General features: G+C 43.9%; 2 protein-coding genes across 2 annotated transcripts; both read right to left on the reverse strand.

Annotated features, from left to right (window-relative positions):
* Window positions 1–1,515: 1,515 nt before the first annotated feature.
* Window positions 1,516–15,621, reverse strand: LOC310771232 (WD repeat-containing protein 76-like). Its single transcript, XM_083663888.1, has 9 exons — window positions 14,754–15,621; window positions 13,385–13,546; window positions 10,917–11,032; window positions 10,576–10,683; window positions 10,259–10,411; window positions 10,110–10,163; window positions 6,619–6,889; window positions 5,317–5,479; window positions 1,516–1,598 (listed from the first exon to the last, which is right to left on the reverse strand). The coding sequence occupies exons 1-7, from the start codon at window positions 14,883–14,885 to the stop codon at window positions 6,634–6,636; spliced, it is 981 nt and encodes a 326-aa protein (XP_083520014.1). The 5' UTR covers window positions 14,886–15,621; the 3' UTR covers window positions 1,516–1,598; window positions 5,317–5,479; window positions 6,619–6,633.
* LOC310771237 (WD repeat-containing protein 76-like) lies at window positions 14,913–25,627 on the reverse strand (the record flags this gene model as incomplete). Its single annotated transcript, XM_083663892.1, has 6 exons — window positions 25,499–25,627; window positions 24,194–24,356; window positions 22,827–22,937; window positions 20,357–20,472; window positions 20,016–20,123; window positions 14,913–14,916 (listed from the first exon to the last, which is right to left on the reverse strand). Exons 2-6 carry the CDS (start codon window positions 24,323–24,325, stop codon window positions 14,913–14,915), a joined length of 471 nt encoding a protein of 156 aa, XP_083520018.1. The 5' UTR covers window positions 24,326–24,356; window positions 25,499–25,627.
* Window positions 25,628–27,354: the final 1,727 nt, after the last annotated feature.

The following is a 27,354-nucleotide window of genomic DNA, read 5'->3' on the forward strand; positions in this document are numbered from 1 at the left end:
TTGCTTTTAGGAGCATTGTGCCAGCGTGCGGCGCTGTTCCAAAACATGTAAACGTGTCGTTGCCTGCGAAACGCTCATCCCATAATACAAATGTTCGCATCGCATCCCATAATAGTATGATGATACTTGGGATGCCATTGCGAACATAGATGCGAACAGGTTAGCTAAAAGTTTAGCGTCACCAGCGAGGGGCCCCACCGTTGCGGTCGAGGTACATTTCGAAATCCCTCCAGGCCTGAAAATCTTTCTAGGGGAAACACTGCAGGAGGCGAGACATAACGCTGCAACGAACGCGGCTTTCACAGTCTGTGTTAAAGGGGCTATAGATTGAGACAGCTTTCCTGATTTCCCCTCCCCTGATCAGGTAACATAATGACTTTGGAAAAACAGTTAGCAAGCACGACTCCCATAAAGATATATAAAAAGTATACAGGTGCCTGGGTCGGAGGATACTAGTAGGTGACAGATGTCCCGGCACACGCGGTTTAAGAAAAAATATCTTATTTATTGTGGGCAAGCAAGGTGATGAACGTTTCGCCTAGAAGCCTTCTAGGCGAAACGTTCATCACCTTGCTTGTATAATAAGATATTTTTTCTTAAACCGTGTGTGCCGGGACATCTGTAACATAATGACTTTCCCACACTGAGAGGCTATGTTCAAGTGAGTGGATGTACCCGATGGAAGTCAGCAAAGGAGCTGTGGTGGTCATTGCTGAGGTGTCATATATCCTATGGAAAAAGAAAAGAAAATGCACATTCAATTTAGAGATGTAATTCCAAAACAAGTAGTGCAGTGCAAGTGCTTTAAGCTGTGTCAGCCCCACCTAATCGTGTTGTCCATACAGGAGCTGAGCACTCTGTTCCCTGTACTAGGGGAGAAATAAGCACTGGTTATGCTTAAAGAGTGGCCGTGCAGCTGGCAGACCGCCTGGCTCTCGGTCTTCTTCAGACAGCGGCTATCGTAAATACTCACAAGCCTGCAGAGAAGAAGGAAAATTAGTTTGGACTATTTATAGACTGGACAGACTACAGCTGAACTGACTACAAGCAGGCAATCCAATTTAACAACTTTAGAAAACAAATGATCAAAGTGATTACTGCTCTGGAGAAAATATAAATTAATCAAAGATATGAGTCATACCTGCTCTCGGCCACTGCAAAGTACTGCTTGTTTAGTGGATGGACGCTAACACAGTGAAGGCTCTTGGGGTTGAGGGTGTAGAGGGTGTGGAGGGACTCATGGGAGTTGCTGCAGAGAAATTAAAAACATTAAGAGATTAGAAGCAGCTTTGTACCAGTCTGGAAAACATTATGCATGTTTCTAACAATGTTGTTTATGATTAATAAAAAAAGAGAGCAGGCGGTTAGCACTCTTCATGCTTACTGACATTCAACATGATGAAGAGAGATGGTAAAGAATAGAGAAGTGCTGCATTTTTTAAATCATTAATACAACAGTTGAAGAAGATGGCAGTATGTTACCCTGGGGTGCGCCTATCCACAATGGCAACATCTCCACCAAATTGCCCGACAACTAGTGTCATACAGTCATGTGACAGGAAGTCAAAGGTTTTCAGGCCATCTTCAATAGAATACACCTGGTAGGAAGTAGAAAATGATTCAGATCAGCTGGTGAAGTAGGAATATCTTAAAACTGGAGTGGGTTTACAATTCATGCACGATTTTACATCAACTTAATGAGGACATGGAATGTTTTTTTAAACATCTCCACTGATTTATAAGTTTGTTGCAAAGCAGTAATGAGTAAGTCCAGAATATTTCAGCAAAATTAACAGATGTTGTGCTTGAGGGCGGCTGTTCCAACTACAGATTGTTTATTTTTTCTATATGCACACATCCAGGGAGAATCGAATTGAAAACCTTAACAAGCGTTAATGACCCATGCCAGCAGGCGGGGGAGGATTTCTCAATGCAGAAAATATATAGAGAATATATAGAGAAGGTAAACACTGTCCATCTGCTTATATTACGGAGATTGTAAACTGATGCAAAGTGGGTTGAAAATCGGCAAAGCCTTCCTTTAATTACACATAGCTGCATCAAGACTTGTTTGTGTAAAAACTGTTCCTGAAATGGAACTGTACACCTGTGATGTCAGCCCCAGCAGAATGTCCAGCAACAAGTGATGTCACAGGTGTTTAACACCCATTTAGAATCCTACCCTTTTCTCCATACTGTATTTCTGCCCTGGGGGCCTGTATCTTATTATAATATATATAGGGGGGGGGGGGGTTCATAATGATCATGAGCCCAAAATGTAAATTCATTACCCCCGCCCCCCCCAAAAATAAAATAATAATAACACCGCGCTCTTCAAGTTAAAAGGTATTGGTTCAAACTGTACTTACTGGCTGAAATTATGATTATTATTATCATTATATATACAGTATATATATATTGTTACAGAGTGATATGTGATTGACATGTGATTGTCAGGGACCCCCTTGTTTAACTCATTGAGTGCCAATGACGTCGATCGACGTCAAATGCGTTTTTTGACGGTGGGACGTGGATCAAAGCCTCCTGCATCTCCTGTACAAATATTGTAGCTATTGGATGTGTATAACCTATTTTACGGACTCATTAGGTGGCGACAGTGCTCTCCAGATTAGAGAAAGGTCAGGAAAACAGTAGGAAAAAGCCCCGTGATGAAAGTGAAACCGCTCATGCTGCAGGCGGAGCCATATAGATTGCTCTGGCTGCAGCTGACGTTGGCTGCGAACAGCAGTCAATCCGCTCCCACAACTGAGCCCCTCTGCCTCTGTCTGTCTGTCTGCATAGTTTCTCCACACGATTAGCCGCCAGAAAAGCAGCACCCGACACTGAAAAGCCAAACAATTCTCAGCAGTCCGGTTTGGCTTTTCCGTGTCGCGCTGGGAGCCGGCGCATAAAAACGGAGCACTCCGAAAATAGACGCTGGGTGCGTGAGGCTGTGTGTTAGTGTGGGGAGGAGTTTGCAGCTGAGGGGGGGGGAGAGGGGGGTGGGGCACGCAGGGCACCACACAACTACACCACGTCACTACATCAGAAAATATTAGCTAGAGTCAGTGAATGTGCTTGAAATGCTTCATTTCACAAAAGGCTGAATAACTCAGCTTCTAATTTGAAACGCCTGAAAACGCTGAAAACAACCTATCTTCTCCGGCTCATAACTAAAGAACGGAAAATGGTATCAATAAACTTTTTTTTGCTGATGATACAATAGAGTCTCCTTGTTCTTTGTGCGTGTTCGGTGTTTACATAGTAATATCACACAATATTCTGTGGGCCTCGAGAAATCACTGAAAACGCTCTGAAACTCTGGCACTGGGAGCGTCCGTTCTCCAAAAGTGGCTGGCACTCAATGAGTTAATTATAATATGTCAATTTACGTCTTTGCATCAGAGGATCAAACAGGAAGTGGGAGTGGCTTAGAGATTATATCCGTGGCATTTCAGGTGCGCAGGCCCCCCCCCCCCCCTCTCTGCCATGTTGGTCTGCTAGTCTGATCAGGAAGCCATGTATCGCTCCTGTTCCCCAGTGCTCTATTGATCCCTCCGTTTCCACGTGTATGGGTGTGACTGTGTGTGTGAGATATTATTTTGAATTAGCGTCCCCAATCTACTGAACGGGAGCTGCTGATGGCCCGCTCCACACTACCGACTGAGCTGTCCACACAAGCCGGGCTGTCTAGGTGTCATCGCCCCATGCTGATAGCAGGTGAGCTGCTCCCATTCACTTTGTGACTTCTTGTTTGATATTTCTGTGCAAAGACGTTCTGTGTTGTTGTGGCAGGTGTGGACTGACTAGACACGAGCTTGATCCTATTTTGAGAGCCAGATCTGTCACAATATATATATATATATATATATATAGTAAATTCGTAGATAGATGCCACTGGGGAAGGGGGGGTGATCAATAAAACTACATTTTATGGAACAAAATTTACATCTTCAAAGAGGGCCTTCTCTACATCCATGCAGCGTAGAGATCCATCGTAGCTGAGGGTCAGCAGGTGGCTAGGATGAGTCCTGGAGAACATCATGCAGCTCACTGGACGCTGAGAGTGGGGCTCAAAAAGCAGCACGCCATCATCACCGTAATCACCACCCTTAACTCATTGAATGCCATGGACGTCCTTCGACGTCCAATTAAATAGTGACGTAGAGTGCCACGGACGTCCTTCGACGTCCAATGCGTTTTTTGACGGTGGGACGTCGATCAAAGCCTTCCGCAGCTCCTGTACAACTATAGTAGCTATTGGAGGTCTATAACCTATTTTACAGAAGCCTTAGGTGGCGACAGTGCTCTCCAGATTACAGAAATGTCAGGAATACACAGCCTGAAATAGCCTTGATGAAAGAGAACCCGCTCATGCTGCAGTCCAGAGCCATGTAGATTGTTCTGGCTGCAACTGACGGTGCGTGCGAACACAGTCAATCCGCGCACACAACTGAGTCCTTCTGCCTCTGTCTGTCTGTCAGCATAGTTTCTCCACATGATTAGCCGCTAGAAAAGCAGCAGCGCGACACTGAAAAGCCAAACCTTTCACTGCAGTCCGCGTGTGGCTTCTCCATGTTGCGCTGCCTGGGAGGCGGCGCTTCCCAGGCTTCCTAGACGCTTGGTGCGAGGCTGTGTGTTACTAGTGTGGGGAGGAGTTTTCAGCTGAGGGGGGGGAGGGGGGGAGGGGGGGTGGGGCACGCAGGGCAGGACACAACTACACCACATCACTACATCAGAAAATATTACCGTATCTAGAGTCAGTGAATGTGCTTGAAATGCTGCATTTCACAAAAGGCTGAATATCTCAGCTTATAATTTGAAATGCCTGAAAACGCTGAAAACAACCTATCTTCTCCGGCTCATAACTAAAGAACGGAAAATGGTATCAATAAACTTTTTTTTGCTGATGATACAATAGAGTCTCCTTGTTCTTTTTGCGTGTTCGGTGTTTACATAGTAATATCACACAATATTCTGTGGGCCTCGAGAAATCACTGAAAACGCTCTGAAAACTCTGGCACTGGGAGCGTCCGTTCTCCAAAAGTGGCTGGCACTCAATGAGTTAAAGAGTAAATAATAAATCAATCAAGTTGTACTGTAACACTGTACTTTTCCCCTAAGTGTCCAGTCATTGATGTTTTACTTCAGGAACTCATTTCCTTGTCATTTTAGCGGACATCCACAGGCTGGCAAAAGTAGGAACCAAATTTATGTATTTTTTGTGTCACTGGAATACGATTCAGAACATCCAAACTCCCAAATTCTAAAAAGATGGTGTTAGCAAATGGTTATGATCAAAGCAAAGAAACTCACCAAGTTCCAGAGTCCTACATGCCCCCATTTATCTCCTGCAGCCATGAGCAGACTGCTAGTGCAGGGGTGGAAGGCAGCAGAGTATATGCGTTGTTGAACCACTTTGGCCACTTGATCTTCAGTTATCCTCATGGTCTTAAGGGAAGAGCGATACCTGCATCACCTGCAACCACAAAGATGAACTGTAAAAGACCACACAAAAATATATTGTATAGTCAATTCTATTTAAACGCCCAGCGATGCATCAACATTTTTTTTTTTTTACAAATGTCAGATGTCTAAATATTCAGACTTAAACATCATAAACAGTCAGGACACAAAGTGACAAACAGGAGTCATGAGGTAAAGTTGTTTGAAGCCACTGTAGTTATCATAGTCTGAAGTCTGTCGACTTCCTCAACGGTGGGACTGTGAGCCGGCTCCCGCCTGCTCTCTGCAGCCCTGTGCAGGTGTTGCTCTCTGGTACAACACACAATCTCCAGCTCTTTCTACGGGTGCTGGTACTGTTCTTTATCAGCCAGCTGGTTGTTATCCAGCCAGGCGATGGCCTGGTGGCACCTCTCCGCACCTTCCTCTGGTCCTCCTCGCTAATCTTGCCCTTCACGTTGAAGGCGTATGACTCCAGGGATTTTTTTTTATTATTTTTTGTGCATTCGTGCAGGACTTCACCTGGGAGGATCGACAGGCAAGGGAACAACTGTGGCCGAAAATCAAGCAAGCCAGATCGCTGGGTAAGGTGGCTTTCTACAAAGGCCACGTCGCAGTAATTGATGGACGTACAGTAAAGGCTTAATGTATTAAATGCAAACAGCAGTCAAAAGAAACAAGAAAAAAAACATATAGACAATATTCCAAGGTTTGGCCTGCCATTAAGAGAACAGTATAAAACTCAATCAATTGCGACTCCAAGAATGAACAGTCTAAATTCTTCGCCATACGGTGCATTACGCAAAACAGCCAGAAGATGGCGATGTTGCCCAAGGCAAACAGCCTGGCAGATAGCTAAAACGTCTAAAACAAGCAGCTATTGACAGCTGTCTATTTTTGAAAGAGCAGTTGGAGTATCAGGATGTTGGAAATAGTCCTGAAAGTGAGACAAATAGTAAAGGGAGAAACTAGGTTTTCTGAAGCTTTGAACCAATTGTGAACCTGGGGACATCTGCTGGTCAAATTTGAAACAGGATGCCCCCTAAAAACAATGATTTAGTAGCCTAGTCTACATTATCCTGAAACAAATCCAATTTGTGGGACTTCATAATAGACATATGTAGGCATTTATAAATGGTGGCGTTGTTCGTGCACGTTTTGGTCCTGGTCTCAGTTGGTGAAGACATGCAGGCGTCCTGAGTTGTTGCCGCCCAGCAAAGCATTCCTTGTAGGATGGAAGGCTGTGATGGACAGCACCGTGCTGAGGTGGTGGTCGTCTCTGAAGGAGTGCTGCAGCTGGCCGCTTTCGTGGAAGACCTGCACCTGGCGAGGCCGCTCCATGCTTCCCACCACAAAGCAGTCCTCTTGTTTAGGGTCCCACACTGCTGATAGCTTCGTCAGCCATCGGCCTGTGTTCAGGTTATGTCTGAAAATAAATTTCAGACAACTTAGCATACAGTATAGTCTGATGAAGAATGTGTTACCCACTTCTACAGTAGTAAAATCTGACTGGACTCACTGTAGCAGGAGTAATGGCATGTAAACAATTGCATTGCCTTTTCATGTGGTTTTTTCTACCAAAGAAAAAGAAAAGGAAATCCGCACTGTTTTTTAAGCTCCCACGTGAGTTTTTTAATTACAAAAAAGCAACGGGTCTTCATCAGGCAGTACAGAGAACAAGCTCTCTGTGCATGGGCATATATATAACCTCACATGGGGTGGTGGTGCCCCAATCAGGTGACGACAGACACCTGTGATCATTACAAAATACATAATTGTTGAAAGAGTCCACAAGAATACAACTTTTTTTAAAGATCATATAATAACAGAGGTAAACAAATTCTAAAATACCCGATACAAAAGAAATACAAGAAGTAAAACATGCAGGTGAATATTATTATCCCTATCTATACCAATAAGAAACCAAAGAAATGTAAAAGTATAGTACGGTAGGCCAAGGTAGGTTCAGGCAGGGTTTGAACCCAGGACTCCCAGGTGAGAGTCGTACGTGCTACCCACATGACCGAAGAGCCAGGCACATGTCTACAATGGCCAAGGTGTATACATATAACAACAGAATATAATAAAGTTAAAACATCACAGCAATGGCTTGACGTCTAGTTCTTCATTGAGGCCATACGGTGCCAACGTGTTGAGTGTATATATGTGAAAAGCCACACGTTGTAAAAGTCATTGTTCGTGGTCACCTCCTCTAGGGGGCTTTTCAACCTTCTCTATCCCCATGTACCGGAGTGAGGAGATGCTGTGTCCTGCTTGTTTGAAGTGGACTGCAACAGGGTTACGTTCATCACCGCATCTGATGTTGCTGCAATGCTCGCTAATCCTAGTGCGGAGGGCTCTAGACATTTTCCCCACATAAGCTAATCCACAAGGACATTTTATCTTTAAAAAAGTTGTATTCTTGTGGAAAGACCTACTCTTTCAACAATTATGTATTTTGTAATGATCACAGGTGTCTGTCATCACCTGATTGGGGCACCACCACCCCATGTGAGGTTATATATATGCCCATGCACAGAGAGCTTGTTCTCTGTACTGCCTGATGAAGACCCGTGAGGGTCAAAATGTTGCTTTTTTGTAATTAAAAAACTAACCGTGGGAGCTTAAAAAACAGTGTGCGGATTTCCTTTTCTTTTTCTATACGCGTATTTTTTCCAGCACCTGTTGAAATAATCTTGGATGTGCGTGCACTCTACTCTTCTGCATATTTCTACCAAAGACACACGATTGTTAATTTTGGTTTGACATTTTTTTTATGTACGGTAATTTAAGTGCCGAGTTGGAAAGGCTTGTTGTCGCTGTGATACTGGCTTATAATAAAACTGTAATAAAAATAGAAACAGTGATAAGTATTATGATGACCTGAGATAAACCTTCTACTACCCAAAACTCAAATGTATCAATCACTGTGGCACTGATGAAGATCCGCCATTAGGCCCTCTCTGCACTTTCACACAGAACCAAGCAGCCCTGCCATACAGGAGTGTGCTTTAGATAGCATCCACCCATCCCGGATTGAAATTAGGCGTGAACCATGGGCGTTAAGCTTATTATGTCTGAGGAGTCTATTTATTTAATTTTATTTTGCCTTTATATAAACAGGTAAATCAGTGCGACCTGAATTTAACGAGCAACTTTCAATATTCGTCTGATCGACTTTATGGATCACAAAGGCAGCATCATGTATTACAAGCTACACGTAACGGAAGGCTTTCTTACCTTTGGTTCCAGTTTTTTTTATAAAGTATATACCCATGTTGTGAAGTAGCCTAATTAAGTCCGTTCTGAAAGCGTGTTGACTGGAAGAAAAAAAGTGTGAAACAGCTGCAGTCTGATTTTAATAACGTTATCGACGGCGTCATTATAGACCACTTGGTTTCTACTTCTGGTTATGTCACTTTCAGAAGAACAGAGCAAATCTCAGGCACAGTGGGCAACGCAAGGCACACACCTGCTCAAGTGACTCGGGCTATAGTAGGAGCACAGTCTGAATGCTAACATTAGTTGTTTTTCGTAAGGGAACGCACAACAGGCGAGACAGCCTGCAGATATGCTTCGGTTAACTTATTTCTGATCGGAGAACTTCAATCTGGAGGTTGTTTTCCCTCAGTCCTCCTGTCATTTCTTTATGAATGAGCCGAGATTCCCGTCTTCCCGCGGATTAGCCTTTTAGACAGACGTCGATTCTGCGCTGATACTACCTCTACCGGGGGAACGAAAGGCGTAACAAAATGACACGCCATTCCGTTCTTGCGACTTTTATACAGGAGGCATCATTCTACAGGCGGCGCCCCCGCCAGGCCAGTAAAAGAATTGCAATTTGTTTTTTTGTTTTTCTGCTCTCCCCAAAATTTAAATATACCTTTATGGCATATTATTACAATTACAATATAGCAATAATGGTGTTGACAGTAATAGAAGATTCCAAATCATTCAAAACAATCAGCATTTTGCTTTTAGGAGCATTGTGCCAGCGTGCGGCGCTGTTCCAAAACATGTAAACGTGTCGTTGCCTGCGAAACGCTCATCCCATAATACAAATGTTCGCATCGCATCCCATAATAGTATGATGATACTTGGGATGCCATTGCGAACATAGATGCGAACAGGTTAGCTAAAAGTTTAGCGTCACCAGCGAGGGGCCCCACCGTTGCGGTCGAGGTACATTTCGAAATCCCTCCAGGCCTGAAAATCTTTCTAGGGGAAACACTGCAGGAGGCGAGACATAACGCTGCAACGAACGCGGCTTTCACAGTCTGTGTTAAAGGGGCTATAGATTGAGACAGCTTTCCTGATTTTCCCTCCCCTGATCAGGTAACATAATGACTTTGGAAAAACAGTTAGCAAGCACGACTCCCATAAAGATATATAAAAAGTATACGGGTGCCTGGGTCGGAGGATACTAGTAGGTGACAGATGTCCCGGCACACGCGGTTTAAGAAAAAATATCTTATTTATTGTGGGCAAGCAAGGTGATGAACGTTTCGCCTAGAAGCCTTCTAGGCGAAACGTTCATCACCTTGCTTGTATAATAAGATATTTTTTCTTAAACCGTGTGTGCCGGGACATCTGTAACATAATGACTTTCCCACACTGAGAGGCTATGTTCAAGTGAGTGGATGTACCCGATGGAAGTCAGCAAAGGAGCTGTGGTGGTCATTGCTGAGGTGTCATATATCCTATGGAAAAAGAAAAGAAAATGCACATTCAATTTAGAGATGTAATTCCAAAACAAGTAGTGCAGTGCAAGTGCTTTAAGCTGTGTCAGCCCCACCTAATCGTGTTGTCCATACAGGAGCTGAGCACTCTGTTCCCTGTACTAGGGGAGAAATAAGCACTGGTTATGCTTAAAGAGTGGCCGTGCAGCTGGCAGACCGCCTGGCTCTCGGTCTTCTTCAGACAGCGGCTATCGTAAATACTCACAAGCCTGCAGAGAAGAAGGAAAATTAGTTTGGACTATTTATAGACTGGACAGACTACAGCTGAACTGACTACAAGCAGGCAATCCAATTTAACAACTTTAGAAAACAAATGATCAAAGTGATTACTGCTCTGGAGAAAATATAAATTAATCAAAGATATGAGTCATACCTGCTCTCGGCCACTGCAAAGTACTGCTTGTTTAGTGGATGGACGCTAACACAGTGAAGGCTCTTGGGGTTGAGGGTGTAGAGGGTGTGGAGGGACTCATGGGAGTTGCTGCAGAGAAATTAAAAACATTAAGAGATTAGAAGCAGCTTTGTACCAGTCTGGAAAACATTATGCATGTTTCTGACAATGTTGTTTATGATTAATAAAAAAAGAGAGCAGGCGGTTAGCACTCTTCATGCTTACTGACATTCAACATGATGAAGAGAGATGGTAAAGAATAGAGAAGTGCTGCATTTTTTAAATCATTAATACAACAGTTGAAGAAGATGGCAGTATGTTACCCTGGGGTGCGCCTATCCACAATGGCAACATCTCCACCAAATTGCCCGACAACTAGTGTCATACAGTCATGTGACAGGAAGTCAAAGGTTTTCAGGCCATCTTCAATAGAATACACCTGGTAGGAAGTAGAAAATGATTCAGATCAGCTGGTGAAGTAGGAATATCTTAAAACTGGAGTGGGTTTACAATTCATGCACGATTTTACATCAACTTAATGAGGACATGGAATGTTTTTTTAAACATCTCCACTGATTTATAAGTTTGTTGCAAAGCAGTAATGAGTAAGTCCAGAATATTTCAGCAAAATTAACAGATGTTGTGCTTGAGGGCGGCTGTTCCAACTACAGATTGTTTATTTTTTCTATATGCACACATCCAGGGAGAATCGAATTGAAAACCTTAACAAGCGTTAATGACCCATGCCAGCAGGCGGGGGAGGATTTCTCAATGCAGAAAATATATAGAGAATATATAGAGAAGGTAAACACTGTCCATCTGCTTATATTACGGAGATTGTAAACTGATGCAAAGTGGGTTGAAAATCGGCAAAGCCTTCCTTTAATTACACATAGCTGCATCAAGACTTGTTTGTGTAAAAACTGTTCCTGAAATGGAACTGTACACCTGTGATGTCAGCCCCAGCAGAATGTCCAGCAACAAGTGATGTCACAGGTGTTTAACACCCATTTAGAATCCTACCCTTTTCTCCATACTGTATTTCTGCCCTGGGGGCCTGTATCTTATTATAATATATATAGGGGGGGGGGGGGGTTCATAATGATCATGAGCCCAAAATGTAAATTCATTACCCCCGCCCCCCCCAAAAATAAAATAATAATAACACCGCGCTCTTCAAGTTAAAAGGTATTGGTTCAAACTGTACTTACTGGCTGAAATTATGATTATTATTATCATTATATATACAGTATATATATATTGTTACAGAGTGATATGTGATTGACATGTGATTGTCAGGGACCCCCTTGTTTAACTCATTGAGTGCCAATGACGTCGATCGACGTCAAATGCGTTTTTTGACGGTGGGACGTGGATCAAAGCCTCCTGCATCTCCTGTACAAATATTGTAGCTATTGGATGTGTATAACCTATTTTACGGACTAATTAGGTGGCGACAGTGCTCTCCAGATTAGAGAAAGGTCAGGAAAACAGTAGGAAAAAGCCCCGTGATGAAAGTGAAACCGCTCATGCTGCAGGCGGAGCCATATAGATTGCTCTGGCTGCAGCTGACGTTGGCTGCGAACAGCAGTCAATCCGCTCCCACAACTGAGCCCCTCTGCCTCTGTCTGTCTGTCTGCATAGTTTCTCCACACGATTAGCCGCCAGAAAAGCAGCACCCGACACTGAAAAGCCAAACAATTCTCAGCAGTCCGGTTTGGCTTTTCCATGTCGCGCTGGGAGCCGGCGCACAAAAACGGAGCACTCCGAAAATAGACGCTGGGTGCGTGAGGCTGTGTGTTAGTGTGGGGAGGAGTTTGCAGCTGAGGGGGGGGGAGAGGGGGGTGGGGCACGCAGGGCACCACACAACTACACCACGTCACTACATCAGAAAATATTAGCTAGAGTCAGTGAATGTGCTTGAAATGCTTCATTTCACAAAAGGCTGAATAACTCAGCTTCTAATTTGAAACGCCTGAAAACGCTGAAAACAACCTATCTTCTCCGGCTCATAACTAAAGAACGGAAAATGGTATCAATAAACTTTTTTTTGCTGATGATACAATAGAGTCTCCTTGTTCTTTGTGCGTGTTCGGTGTTTACATAGTAATATCACACAATATTCTGTGGGCCTCGAGAAATCACTGAAAACGCTCTGAAACTCTGGCACTGGGAGCGTCCGTTCTCCAAAAGTGGCTGGCACTCAATGAGTTAATTATAATATGTCAATTTACGTCTTTGCATCAGAGGATCAAACAGGAAGTGGGAGTGGCTTAGAGATTATATCCGTGGCATTTCAGGTGCGCAGGCCCCCCCCCCCCCCTCTCTGCCATGTTGGTCTGCTAGTCTGATCAGGAAGCCATGTATCGCTCCTGTTCCCCAGTGCTCTATTGATCCCTCCGTTTCCACGTGTATGGGTGTGACTGTGTGTGTGAGATATTATTTTGAATTAGCGTCCCCAATCTACTGAACGGGAGCTGCTGATGGCCCGCTCCACACTACCGACTGAGCTGTCCACACAAGCCGGGCTGTCTAGGTGTCATCGCCCCATGCTGATAGCAGGTGAGCTGCTCCCATTCACTTTGTGACTTCTTGTTTGATATTTCTGTGCAAAGACGTTCTGTGTTGTTGTGGCAGGTGTGGACTGACTAGACACGAGCTTGATCCTATTTTGAGAGCCAGATCTGTCACAATATATATATATATATATATATATAGTAAATTCGTAGATAGATGCCACTGGGGAAGGGGGGGTGATCAATAAAACTACATTTTATGGAACAAAATTTACATCTTCAAAGAGGGCCTTCTCTACATCCATGCAGCGTAGAGATCCATCGTAGCTGAGGGTCAGCAGGTGGCTAGGATGAGTCCTGGAGAACATCATGCAGCTCACTGGACGCTGAGAGTGGGGCTCAAAAAGCAGCACGCCATCATCACCGTAATCACCACCCTTAACTCATTGAATGCCATGGACGTCCTTCGACGTCCAATTAAATAGTGACGTAGAGTGCCACGGACGTCCTTCGACGTCCAATGCGTTTTTTGACGGTGGGACGTCGATCAAAGCCTTCCGCAGCTCCTGTACAACTATAGTAGCTATTGGAGGTCTATAACCTATTTTACAGAAGCCTTAGGTGGCGACAGTGCTCTCCAGATTACAGAAATGTCAGGAATACACAGCCTGAAATAGCCTTGATGAAAGAGAACCCGCTCATGCTGCAGTCCAGAGCCATGTAGATTGTTCTGGCTGCAACTGACGGTGCGTGCGAACACAGTCAATCCGCGCACACAACTGAGTCCTTCTGCCTCTGTCTGTCTGTCAGCATAGTTTCTCCACATGATTAGCCGCTAGAAAAGCAGCAGCGCGACACTGAAAAGCCAAACCTTTCACTGCAGTCCGCGTGTGGCTTCTCCATGTTGCGCTGCCTGGGAGGCGGCGCTTCCCAGGCTTCCTAGACGCTTGGTGCGAGGCTGTGTGTTACTAGTGTGGGGAGGAGTTTTCAGCTGAGGGGGGGGGAGGGGGGGGAGGGGGGGTGGGGCACGCAGGGCAGGACACAACTACACCACATCACTACATCAGAAAATATTACCGTATCTAGAGTCAGTGAATGTGCTTGAAATGCTGCATTTCACAAAAGGCTGAATATCTCAGCTTATAATTTGAAATGCCTGAAAACGCTGAAAACAACCTATCTTCTCCGGCTCATAACTAAAGAACGGAAAATGGTATCAATAAACTTTTTTTTGCTGATGATACAATAGAGTCTCCTTGTTCTTTTTGCGTGTTCGGTGTTTACATAGTAATATCACACAATATTCTGTGGGCCTCGAGAAATCACTGAAAACGCTCTGAAAACTCTGGCACTGGGAGCGTCCGTTCTCCAAAAGTGGCTGGCACTCAATGAGTTAAAGAGTAAATAATAAATCAATCAAGTTGTACTGTAACACTGTACTTTTCCCCTAAGTGTCCAGTCATTGATGTTTTACTTCAGGAACTAATTTCCTTGTCATTTTAGCGGACATCCACAGGCTGGCAAAAGTAGGAACCAAATTTATGTATTTTTTGTGTCACTGGAATACGATTCAGAACATCCAAACTCCCAAATTCTAAAAAGATGGTGTTAGCAAATGGTTATGATCAAAGCAAAGAAACTCACCAAGTTCCAGAGTCCTACATGCCCCCATTTATCTCCTGCAGCCATGAGCAGACTGCTAGTGCAGGGGTGGAAGGCAGCAGAGTATATGCGTTGTTGAACCACTTTGGCCACTTGATCTTCAGTTATCCTCATGGTCTTAAGGGAAGAGCGATACCTGCATCACCTGCAACCACAAAGATGAACTGTAAAAGACCACACAAAAATATATTGTATAGTCAATTCTATTTAAACGCCCAGCGATGCATCAACATTTTTTTTTTTTTACAAATGTCAGATGTCTAAATATTCAGACTTAAACATCATAAACAGTCAGGACACAAAGTGACAAACAGGAGTCATGAGGTAAAGTTGTTTGAAGCCACTGTAGTTATCATAGTCTGAAGTCTCTAGTCGACTTCCTCAACGGTGGGACTGTGAGCCGGCTCCCGCCTGCTCTCTGCAGCCCTGTGCAGGTGTTGCTCTCTGGTACAACACACAATCTCCAGCTCTTTCTACGGGTGCTGGTACTGTTCTTTATCAGCCAGCTGGTTGTTATCCAGCCAGGCGATGGCCTGGTGGCACCTCTCCGCACCTTCCTCTGGTCCTCCTCGCTAATCTTGCCCTTCACGTTGAAGGCGTATGACTCCAGGGATTTTTTTTTATTATTTTTTGTGCATTCGTGCAGGACTTCACCTGGGAGGATCGACAGGCAAGGGAACAACTGTGGCCGAAAATCAAGCAAGCCAGATCGCTGGGTAAGGTGGCTTTCTACAAAGGCCACGTCGCAGTAATTGATGGACGTACAGTAAAGGCTTAATGTATTAAATGCAAACAGCAGTCAAAAGAAACAAGAAAAAAAACATATAGACAATATTCCAAGGTTTGGCCTGCCATTAAGAGAACAGTATAAAACTCAATCAATTGCGACTCCAAGAATGAACAGTCTAAATTCTTCGCCATACGGTGCATTACGCAAAACAGCCAGAATATGGCGATGTTGCCCAAGGCAAACAGCCTGGCAGATAGCTAAAACGTCTAAAACAAGCAGCTATTGACAGCTGTCTATTTTTGAAAGAGCAGTTGGAGTATCAGGATGTTGGAAATAGTCCTGAAAGTGAGACAAATAGTAAAGGGAGAAACTAGGTTTTCTGAAGCTTTGAACCAATTGTGAACCTGGGGACATCTGCTGGTCAAATTTGAAACAGGATGCCCCCTAAAAACAATGATTTAGTAGCCTAGTCTACATTATCCTGAAACAAATCCAATTTGTGGGACTTCATAATAGACATATGTAGGCATTTATAAATGGTGGCGTTGTTCGTGCACGTTTTGGTCCTGGTCTCAGTTGGTGAAGACATGCAGGCGTCCTGAGTTGTTGCCGCCCAGCAAAGCATTCCTTGTAGGATGGAAGGCTGTGATGGACAGCACCGTGCTGAGGTGGTGGTCGTCTCTGAAGGAGTGCTGCAGCTGGCCGCTTTCGTGGAAGACCTGCACCTGGCGAGGCCGCTCCATGCTTCCCACCACAAAGCAGTCCTCTTGTTTAGGGTCCCACACTGCTGATAGCTTCGTCAGCCATCGGCCTGTGTTCAGGTTATGTCTGAAAATAAATTTCAGACAACTTAGCATACAGTATAGTCTGATGAAGAATGTGTTACCCACTTCTACAGTAGTAAAATCTGACTGGACTCACTGTAGCAGGAGTAATGGCATGTAAACAATTGCATTGCCTTTTCATGTGGTTTTTTCTACCAAAGAAAAAGAAAAGGAAATCCGCACTGTTTTTTAAGCTCCCACGTGAGTTTTTTAATTACAAAAAAGCAACGGGTCTTCATCAGGCAGTACAGAGAACAAGCTCTCTGTGCATGGGCATATATATAACCTCACATGGGGTGGTGGTGCCCCAATCAGGTGACGACAGACACCTGTGATCATTACAAAATACATAATTGTTGAAAGAGTCCACAAGAATACAACTTTTTTTAAAGATCATATAATAACAGAGGTAAACAAATTCTAAAATACCCGATACAAAAGAAATACAAGAAGTAAAACATGCAGGTGAATATTATTATCCCTATCTATACCAATAAGAAACCAAAGAAATGTAAAAGTATAGTACGGTAGGCCAAGGTAGGTTCAGGCAGGGTTTGAACCCAGGACTCCCAGGTGAGAGTCGTACGTGCTACCCACATGACCGAAGAGCCAGGCACATGTCTACAATGGCCAAGGTGTATACATATAACAACAGAATATAATAAAGTTAAAACATCACAGCAATGGCTTGACGTCTAGTTCTTCATTGAGGCCATACGGTGCCAACGTGTTGAGTGTATATATGTGAAAAGCCACACGTTGTAAAAGTCATTGTTCGTGGTCACCTCCTCTAGGGGGCTTTTCAACCTTCTCTATCCCCATGTACCGGAGTGAGGAGATGCTGTGTCCTGCTTGTTTGAAGTGGACTGCAACAGGGTTACGTTCATCACCGCATCTGATGTTGCTGCAATGCTCGCTAATCCTAGTGCGGAGGGCTCTAGACATTTTCCCCACATAAACTAATCCACAAGGACATTTTATCTTTAAAAAAGTTGTATTCTTGTGGAAAGACCTACTCTTTCAACAATTATGTATTTTGTAATGATCACAGGTGTCTGTCATCACCTGATTGGGGCACCACCACCCCATGTGAGGTTATATATATGCCCATGCACAGAGAGCTTGTTCTCTGTACTGCCTGATGAAGACCCGTGAGGGTCAAAATGTTGCTTTTTTGTAATTAAAAAACTAACCGTGGGAGCTTAAAAAACAGTGTGCGGATTTCCTTTTCTTTTTCTATACGCGTATTTTTTCCAGCACCTGTTGAAATAATCTTGGATGTGCGTGCACTCTACTCTTCTGCATATTTCTACCAAAGACACACGATTGTTAATTTTGGTTTGACATTTTTTTTATGTACGGTAATTTAAGTGCCGAGTTGGAAAGGCTTGTTGTCGCTGTGATACTGGCTTATAATAAAACTGTAATAAAAATAGAAACAGTGATAAGTATTATGATGACCTGAGATAAACCTTCTACTACCCAAAACTCAAATGTATCAATCACTGTGGCACTGATGAAGATCCGCCATTAGGCCCTCTCTGCACTTTCACACAGAACCAAGCAGCCCTGCCATACAGGAGTGTGCTTTAGATAGCATCCACCCCTCCCGGATTGAAATTAGGCGTGAACCATGGGCGTTAAGCTTATTATGTCTGAGGAGTCTATTTATTTAATTTTATTTTGCCTTTATATAAACAGGTAAATCAGTGCGACCTGAATTTAACGAGCAACTTTCAATATTCGTCTGATCGACTTTATGGATCACAAAGGCAGCATCATGTATTACAAGCTACACGTAACGGAAGGCTTTCTTACCTTTGGTTCCAGTTTTTTTTATAAAGTATATACCCATGTTGTGAAGTAGCCTAATTAAGTCCGTTCTGAAAGCGTGTTGACTGGAAGAAAAAAAGTGTGAAACAGCTGCAGTCTGATTTTAATAACGTTATCGACGGCGTCATTATAGACCACTTGGTTTCTACTTCTGGTTATGTCACTTTCAGAAGAACAGAGCAAATCTCAGGCACAGTGGGCAACGCAAGGCACACACCTGCTCAAGTGACTCGGGCTATAGTAGGAGCACAGTCTGAATGCTAACATTAGTTGTTTTTCGTAAGGGAACGCACAACAGGCGAGACAGCCTGCAGATATGCTTCGGTTAACTTATTTCTGATCGGAGAACTTCAATCTGGAGGTTGTTTTCCCTCAGTCCTCCTGTCATTTCTTTATGAATGAGCCGAGATTCCCGTCTTCCCGCGGATTAGCCTTTTAGACAGACGTCGATTCTGCGCTGATACTACCTCTACCGGGGGAACGAAAGGCGTAACAAAATGACACGCCATTCCGTTCTTGCGACTTTTATACAGGAGGCATCATTCTACAGGCGGCGCCCCCGCCAGGCCAGTAAAAGAATTGCAATTTGTTTTTTTGTTTTTCTGCTCTCCCCAAAATTTAAATATACCTTTATGGCATATTATTACAATTACAATATAGCAATAATGGTGTTGACAGTAATAGAAGATTCCAAATCATTCAAAACAATCAGCATTTTGCTTTTAGGAGCATTGTGCCAGCGTGCGGCGCTGTTCCAAAACATGTAAACGTGTCGTTGCCTGCGAAACGCTCATCCCATAATACAAATGTTCGCATCGCATCCCATAATAGTATGATGATACTTGGGATGCCATTGCGAACATAGATGCGAACAGGTTAGCTAAAAGTTTAGCGTCACCAGCGAGGGGCCCCACCGTTGCGGTCGAGGTACATTTCGAAATCCCTCCAGGCCTGAAAATCTTTCTAGGGGAAACACTGCAGGAGGCGAGACATAACGCTGCAACGAACGCGGCTTTCACAGTCTGTGTTAAAGGGGCTATAGATTGAGACAGCTTTCCTGATTTTCCCTCCCCTGATCAGGTAACATAATGACTTTGGAAAAACAGTTAGCAAGCACGACTCCCATAAAGATATATAAAAAGTATACGGGTGCCTGGGTCGGAGGATACTAGTAGGTGACAGATGTCCCGGCACACGCGGTTTAAGAAAAAATATCTTATTTATTGTGGGCAAGCAAGGTGATGAACGTTTCGCCTAGAAGCCTTCTAGGCGAAACGTTCATCACCTTGCTTGTATAATAAGATATTTTTTCTTAAACCGTGTGTGCCGGGACATCTGTAACATAATGACTTTCCCACACTGAGAGGCTATGTTCAAGTGAGTGGATGTACCCGATGGAAGTCAGCAAAGGAGCTGTGGTGGTCATTGCTGAGGTGTCATATATCCTATGGAAAAAGAAAAGAAAATGCACATTCAATTTAGAGATGTAATTCCAAAACAAGTAGTGCAGTGCAAGTGCTTTAAGCTGTGTCAGCCCCACCTAATCGTGTTGTCCATACAGGAGCTGAGCACTCTGTTCCCTGTACTAGGGGAGAAATAAGCACTGGTTATGCTTAAAGAGTGGCCGTGCAGCTGGCAGACCGCCTGGCTCTCGGTCTTCTTCAGACAGCGGCTATCGTAAATACTCACAAGCCTGCAGAGAAGAAGGAAAATTAGTTTGGACTATTTATAGACTGGACAGACTACAGCTGAACTGACTACAAGCAGGCAATCCAATTTAACAACTTTAGAAAACAAATGATCAAAGTGATTACTGCTCTGGAGAAAATATAAATTAATCAAAGATATGAGTCATACCTGCTCTCGGCCACTGCAAAGTACTGCTTGTTTAGTGGATGGACGCTAACACAGTGAAGGCTCTTGGGGTTGAGGGTGTAGAGGGTGTGGAGGGACTCATGGGAGTTGCTGCAGAGAAATTAAAAACATTAAGAGATTAGAAGCAGCTTTGTACCAGTCTGGAAAACATTATGCATGTTTCTGACAATGTTGTTTATGATTAATAAAAAAAGAGAGCAGGCGGTTAGCACTCTTCATGCTTACTGACATTCAACATGATGAAGAGAGATGGTAAAGAATAGAGAAGTGCTGCATTTTTTAAATCATTAATACAACAGTTGAAGAAGATGGCAGTATGTTACCCTGGGGTGCGCCTATCCACAATGGCAACATCTCCACCAAATTGCCCGACAACTAGTGTCATACAGTCATGTGACAGGAAGTCAAAGGTTTTCAGGCCATCTTCAATAGAATACACCTGGTAGGAAGTAGAAAATGATTCAGATCAGCTGGTGAAGTAGGAATATCTTAAAACTGGAGTGGGTTTACAATTCATGCACGATTTTACATCAACTTAATGAGGACATGGAATGTTTTTTTAAACATCTCCACTGATTTATAAGTTTGTTGCAAAGCAGTAATGAGTAAGTCCAGAATATTTCAGCAAAATTAACAGATGTTGTGCTTGAGGGCGGCTGTTCCAACTACAGATTGTTTATTTTTTCTATATGCACACATCCAGGGAGAATCGAATTGAAAACCTTAACAAGCGTTAATGACCCATGCCAGCAGGCGGGGGAGGATTTCTCAATGCAGAAAATATATAGAGAATATATAGAGAAGGTAAACACTGTCCATCTGCTTATATTACGGAGATTGTAAACTGATGCAAAGTGGGTTGAAAATCGGCAAAGCCTTCCTTTAATTACACATAGCTGCATCAAGACTTGTTTGTGTAAAAACTGTTCCTGAAATGGAACTGTACACCTGTGATGTCAGCCCCAGCAGAATGTCCAGCAACAAGTGATGTCACAGGTGTTTAACACCCATTTAGAATCCTACCCTTTTCTCCATACTGTATTTCTGCCCTGGGGGCCTGTATCTTATTATAATATATATAGGGGGGGGGGGGGGGGTTCATAATGATCATGAGCCCAAAATGTAAATTCATTACCCCCGCCCCCCCCAAAAATAAAATAATAATAACACCGCGCTCTTCAAGTTAAAAGGTATTGGTTCAAACTGTACTTACTGGCTGAAATTATGATTATTATTATCATTATATATACAGTATATATATATTGTTACAGAGTGATATGTGATTGACATGTGATTGTCAGGGACCCCCTTGTTTAACTCATTGAGTGCCAATGACGTCGATCGACGTCAAATGCGTTTTTTGACGGTGGGACGTGGATCAAAGCCTCCTGCATCTCCTGTACAAATATTGTAGCTATTGGATGTGTATAACCTATTTTACGGACTCATTAGGTGGCGACAGTGCTCTCCAGATTAGAGAAAGGTCAGGAAAACAGTAGGAAAAAGCCCCGTGATGAAAGTGAAACCGCTCATGCTGCAGGCGGAGCCATATAGATTGCTCTGGCTGCAGCTGACGTTGGCTGCGAACAGCAGTCAATCCGCTCCCACAACTGAGCCCCTCTGCCTCTGTCTGTCTGTCTGCATAGTTTCTCCACACGATTAGCCGCCAGAAAAGCAGCACCCGACACTGAAAAGCCAAACAATTCTCAGCAGTCCGGTTTGGCTTTTCCGTGTCGCGCTGGGAGCCGGCGCACAAAAACGGAGCACTCCGAAAATAGACGCTGGGTGCGTGAGGCTGTGTGTTAGTGTGGGGAGGAGTTTGCAGCTGAGGGGGGGGGAGAGGGGGGTGGGGCACGCAGGGCACCACACAACTACACCACGTCACTACATCAGAAAATATTAGCTAGAGTCAGTGAATGTGCTTGAAATGCTTCATTTCACAAAAGGCTGAATAACTCAGCTTCTAATTTGAAACGCCTGAAAACGCTGAAAACAACCTATCTTCTCCGGCTCATAACTAAAGAACGGAAAATGGTATCAATAAACTTTTTTTTGCTGATGATACAATAGAGTCTCCTTGTTCTTTGTGCGTGTTCGGTGTTTACATAGTAATATCACACAATATTCTGTGGGCCTCGAGAAATCACTGAAAACGCTCTGAAACTCTGGCACTGGGAGCGTCCGTTCTCCAAAAGTGGCTGGCACTCAATGAGTTAATTATAATATGTCAATTTACGTCTTTGCATCAGAGGATCAAACAGGAAGTGGGAGTGGCTTAGAGATTATATCCGTGGCATTTCAGGTGCGCAGGCCCCCCCCCCCCCCTCTCTGCCATGTTGGTCTGCTAGTCTGATCAGGAAGCCATGTATCGCTCCTGTTCCCCAGTGCTCTATTGATCCCTCCGTTTCCACGTGTATGGGTGTGACTGTGTGTGTGAGATATTATTTTGAATTAGCGTCCCCAATCTACTGAACGGGAGCTGCTGATGGCCCGCTCCACACTACCGACTGAGCTGTCCACACAAGCCGGGCTGTCTAGGTGTCATCGCCCCATGCTGATAGCAGGTGAGCTGCTCCCATTCACTTTGTGACTTCTTGTTTGATATTTCTGTGCAAAGACGTTCTGTGTTGTTGTGGCAGGTGTGGACTGACTAGACACGAGCTTGATCCTATTTTGAGAGCCAGATCTGTCACAATATATATATATATATATATATATAGTAAATTCGTAGATAGATGCCACTGGGGAAGGGGGGGTGATCAATAAAACTACATTTTATGGAACAAAATTTACATCTTCAAAGAGGGCCTTCTCTACATCCATGCAGCGTAGAGATCCATCGTAGCTGAGGGTCAGCAGGTGGCTAGGATGAGTCCTGGAGAACATCATGCAGCTCACTGGACGCTGAGAGTGGGGCTCAAAAAGCAGCACGCCATCATCACCGTAATCACCACCCTTAACTCATTGAATGCCATGGACGTCCTTCGACGTCCAATTAAATAGTGACGTAGAGTGCCACGGACGTCCTTCGACGTCCAATGCGTTTTTTGACGGTGGGACGTCGATCAAAGCCTTCCGCAGCTCCTGTACAACTATAGTAGCTATTGGAGGTCTATAACCTATTTTACAGAAGCCTTAGGTGGCGACAGTGCTCTCCAGATTACAGAAATGTCAGGAATACACAGCCTGAAATAGCCTTGATGAAAGAGAACCCGCTCATGCTGCAGTCCAGAGCCATGTAGATTGTTCTGGCTGCAACTGACGGTGCGTGCGAACACAGTCAATCCGCGCACACAACTGAGTCCTTCTGCCTCTGTCTGTCTGTCAGCATAGTTTCTCCACATGATTAGCCGCTAGAAAAGCAGCAGCGCGACACTGAAAAGCCAAACCTTTCACTGCAGTCCGCGTGTGGCTTCTCCATGTTGCGCTGCCTGGGAGGCGGCGCTTCCCAGGCTTCCTAGACGCTTGGTGCGAGGCTGTGTGTTACTAGTGTGGGGAGGAGTTTTCAGCTGAGGGGGGGGAGGGGGGGAGGGGGGGTGGGGCACGCAGGGCAGGACACAACTACACCACATCACTACATCAGAAAATATTACCGTATCTAGAGTCAGTGAATGTGCTTGAAATGCTGCATTTCACAAAAGGCTGAATATCTCAGCTTATAATTTGAAATGCCTGAAAACGCTGAAAACAACCTATCTTCTCCGGCTCATAACTAAAGAACGGAAAATGGTATCAATAAACTTTTTTTTGCTGATGATACAATAGAGTCTCCTTGTTCTTTTTGCGTGTTCGGTGTTTACATAGTAATATCACACAATATTCTGTGGGCCTCGAGAAATCACTGAAAACGCTCTGAAAACTCTGGCACTGGGAGCGTCCGTTCTCCAAAAGTGGCTGGCACTCAATGAGTTAAAGAGTAAATAATAAATCAATCAAGTTGTACTGTAACACTGTACTTTTCCCCTAAGTGTCCAGTCATTGATGTTTTACTTCAGGAACTCATTTCCTTGTCATTTTAGCGGACATCCACAGGCTGGCAAAAGTAGGAACCAAATTTATGTATTTTTTGTGTCACTGGAATACGATTCAGAACATCCAAACTCCCAAATTCTAAAAAGATGGTGTTAGCAAATGGTTATGATCAAAGCAAAGAAACTCACCAAGTTCCAGAGTCCTACATGCCCCCATTTATCTCCTGCAGCCATGAGCAGACTGCTAGTGCAGGGGTGGAAGGCAGCAGAGTATATGCGTTGTTGAACCACTTTGGCCACTTGATCTTCAGTTATCCTCATGGTCTTAAGGGAAGAGCGATACCTGCATCACCTGCAACCACAAAGATGAACTGTAAAAGACCACACAAAAATATATTGTATAGTCAATTCTATTTAAACGCCCAGCGATGCATCAACATTTTTTTTTTTTTACAAATGTCAGATGTCTAAATATTCAGACTTAAACATCATAAACAGTCAGGACACAAAGTGACAAACAGGAGTCATGAGGTAAAGTTGTTTGAAGCCACTGTAGTTATCATAGTCTGAAGTCTCTAGTCGACTTCCTCAACGGTGGGACTGTGAGCCGGCTCCCGCCTGCTCTCTGCAGCCCTGTGCAGGTGTTGCTCTCTGGTACAACACACAATCTCCAGCTCTTTCTACGGGTGCTGGTACTGTTCTTTATCAGCCAGCTGGTTGTTATCCAGCCAGGCGATGGCCTGGTGGCACCTCTCCGCACCTTCCTCTGGTCCTCCTCGCTAATCTTGCCCTTCACGTTGAAGGCGTATGACTCCAGGGATTTTTTTTTATTATTTTTTGTGCATTCGTGCAGGACTTCACCTGGGAGGATCGACAGGCAAGGGAACAACTGTGGCCGAAAATCAAGCAAGCCAGATCGCTGGGTAAGGTGGCTTTCTACAAAGGCCACGTCGCAGTAATTGATGGACGTACAGTAAAGGCTTAATGTATTAAATGCAAACAGCAGTCAAAAGAAACAAGAAAAAAAACATATAGACAATATTCCAAGGTTTGGCCTGCCATTAAGAGAACAGTATAAAACTCAATCAATTGCGACTCCAAGAATGAACAGTCTAAATTCTTCGCCATACGGTGCATTACGCAAAACAGCCAGAAGATGGCGATGTTGCCCAAGGCAAACAGCCTGGCAGATAGCTAAAACGTCTAAAACAAGCAGCTATTGACAGCTGTCTATTTTTGAAAGAGCAGTTGGAGTATCAGGATGTTGGAAATAGTCCTGAAAGTGAGACAAATAGTAAAGGGAGAAACTAGGTTTTCTGAAGCTTTGAACCAATTGTGAACCTGGGGACATCTGCTGGTCAAATTTGAAACAGGATGCCCCCTAAAAACAATGATTTAGTAGCCTAGTCTACATTATCCTGAAACAAATCCAATTTGTGGGACTTCATAATAGACATATGTAGGCATTTATAAATGGTGGCGTTGTTCGTGCACGTTTTGGTCCTGGTCTCAGTTGGTGAAGACATGCAGGCGTCCTGAGTTGTTGCCGCCCAGCAAAGCATTCCTTGTAGGATGGAAGGCTGTGATGGACAGCACCGTGCTGAGGTGGTGGTCGTCTCTGAAGGAGTGCTGCAGCTGGCCGCTTTCGTGGAAGACCTGCACCTGGCGAGGCCGCTCCATGCTTCCCACCACAAAGCAGTCCTCTTGTTTAGGGTCCCACACTGCTGATAGCTTCGTCAGCCATCGGCCTGTGTTCAGGTTATGTCTGAAAATAAATTTCAGACAACTTAGCATACAGTATAGTCTGATGAAGAATGTGTTACCCACTTCTACAGTAGTAAAATCTGACTGGACTCACTGTAGCAGGAGTAATGGCATGTAAACAATTGCATTGCCTTTTCATGTGGTTTTTTCTACCAAAGAAAAAGAAAAGGAAATCCGCACTGTTTTTTAAGCTCCCACGTGAGTTTTTTAATTACAAAAAAGCAACGGGTCTTCATCAGGCAGTACAGAGAACAAGCTCTCTGTGCATGGGCATATATATAACCTCACATGGGGTGGTGGTGCCCCAATCAGGTGACGACAGACACCTGTGATCATTACAAAATACATAATTGTTGAAAGAGTCCACAAGAATACAACTTTTTTTAAAGATCATATAATAACAGAGGTAAACAAATTCTAAAATACCCGATACAAAAGAAATACAAGAAGTAAAACATGCAGGTGAATATTATTATCCCTATCTATACCAATAAGAAACCAAAGAAATGTAAAAGTATAGTACGGTAGGCCAAGGTAGGTTCAGGCAGGGTTTGAACCCAGGACTCCCAGGTGAGAGTCGTACGTGCTACCCACATGACCGAAGAGCCAGGCACATGTCTACAATGGCCAAGGTGTATACATATAACAACAGAATATAATAAAGTTAAAACATCACAGCAATGGCTTGACGTCTAGTTCTTCATTGAGGCCATACGGTGCCAACGTGTTGAGTGTATATATGTGAAAAGCCACACGTTGTAAAAGTCATTGTTCGTGGTCACCTCCTCTAGGGGGCTTTTCAACCTTCTCTATCCCCATGTACCGGAGTGAGGAGATGCTGTGTCCTGCTTGTTTGAAGTGGACTGCAACAGGGTTACGTTCATCACCGCATCTGATGTTGCTGCAATGCTCGCTAATCCTAGTGCGGAGGGCTCTAGACATTTTCCCCACATAAGCTAATCCACAAGGACATTTTATCTTTAAAAAAGTTGTATTCTTGTGGAAAGACCTACTCTTTCAACAATTATGTATTTTGTAATGATCACAGGTGTCTGTCATCACCTGATTGGGGCACCACCACCCCATGTGAGGTTATATATATGCCCATGCACAGAGAGCTTGTTCTCTGTACTGCCTGATGAAGACCCGTGAGGGTCAAAATGTTGCTTTTTTGTAATTAAAAAACTAACCGTGGGAGCTTAAAAAACAGTGTGCGGATTTCCTTTTCTTTTTCTATACGCGTATTTTTTCCAGCACCTGTTGAAATAATCTTGGATGTGCGTGCACTCTACTCTTCTGCATATTTCTACCAAAGACACACAATTGTTAATTTTGGTTTGACATTTTTTTTATGTACGGTAATTTAAGTGCCGAGTTGGAAAGGCTTGTTGTCGCTGTGATACTGGCTTATAATAAAACTGTAATAAAAATAGAAACAGTGATAAGTATTATGATGACCTGAGATAAACCTTCTACTACCCAAAACTCAAATGTATCAATCACTGTGGCACTGATGAAGATCCGCCATTAGGCCCTCTCTGCACTTTCACACAGAACCAAGCAGCCCTGCCATACAGGAGTGTGCT

Source organism: Poromitra crassiceps (genome assembly GCF_964638095.1).
Source record: "Poromitra crassiceps genome assembly, contig: HAP1_SCAFFOLD_452, whole genome shotgun sequence".
Classification (NCBI taxonomy): Eukaryota; Metazoa; Chordata; class Actinopteri; order Beryciformes; family Melamphaidae; genus Poromitra; species Poromitra crassiceps.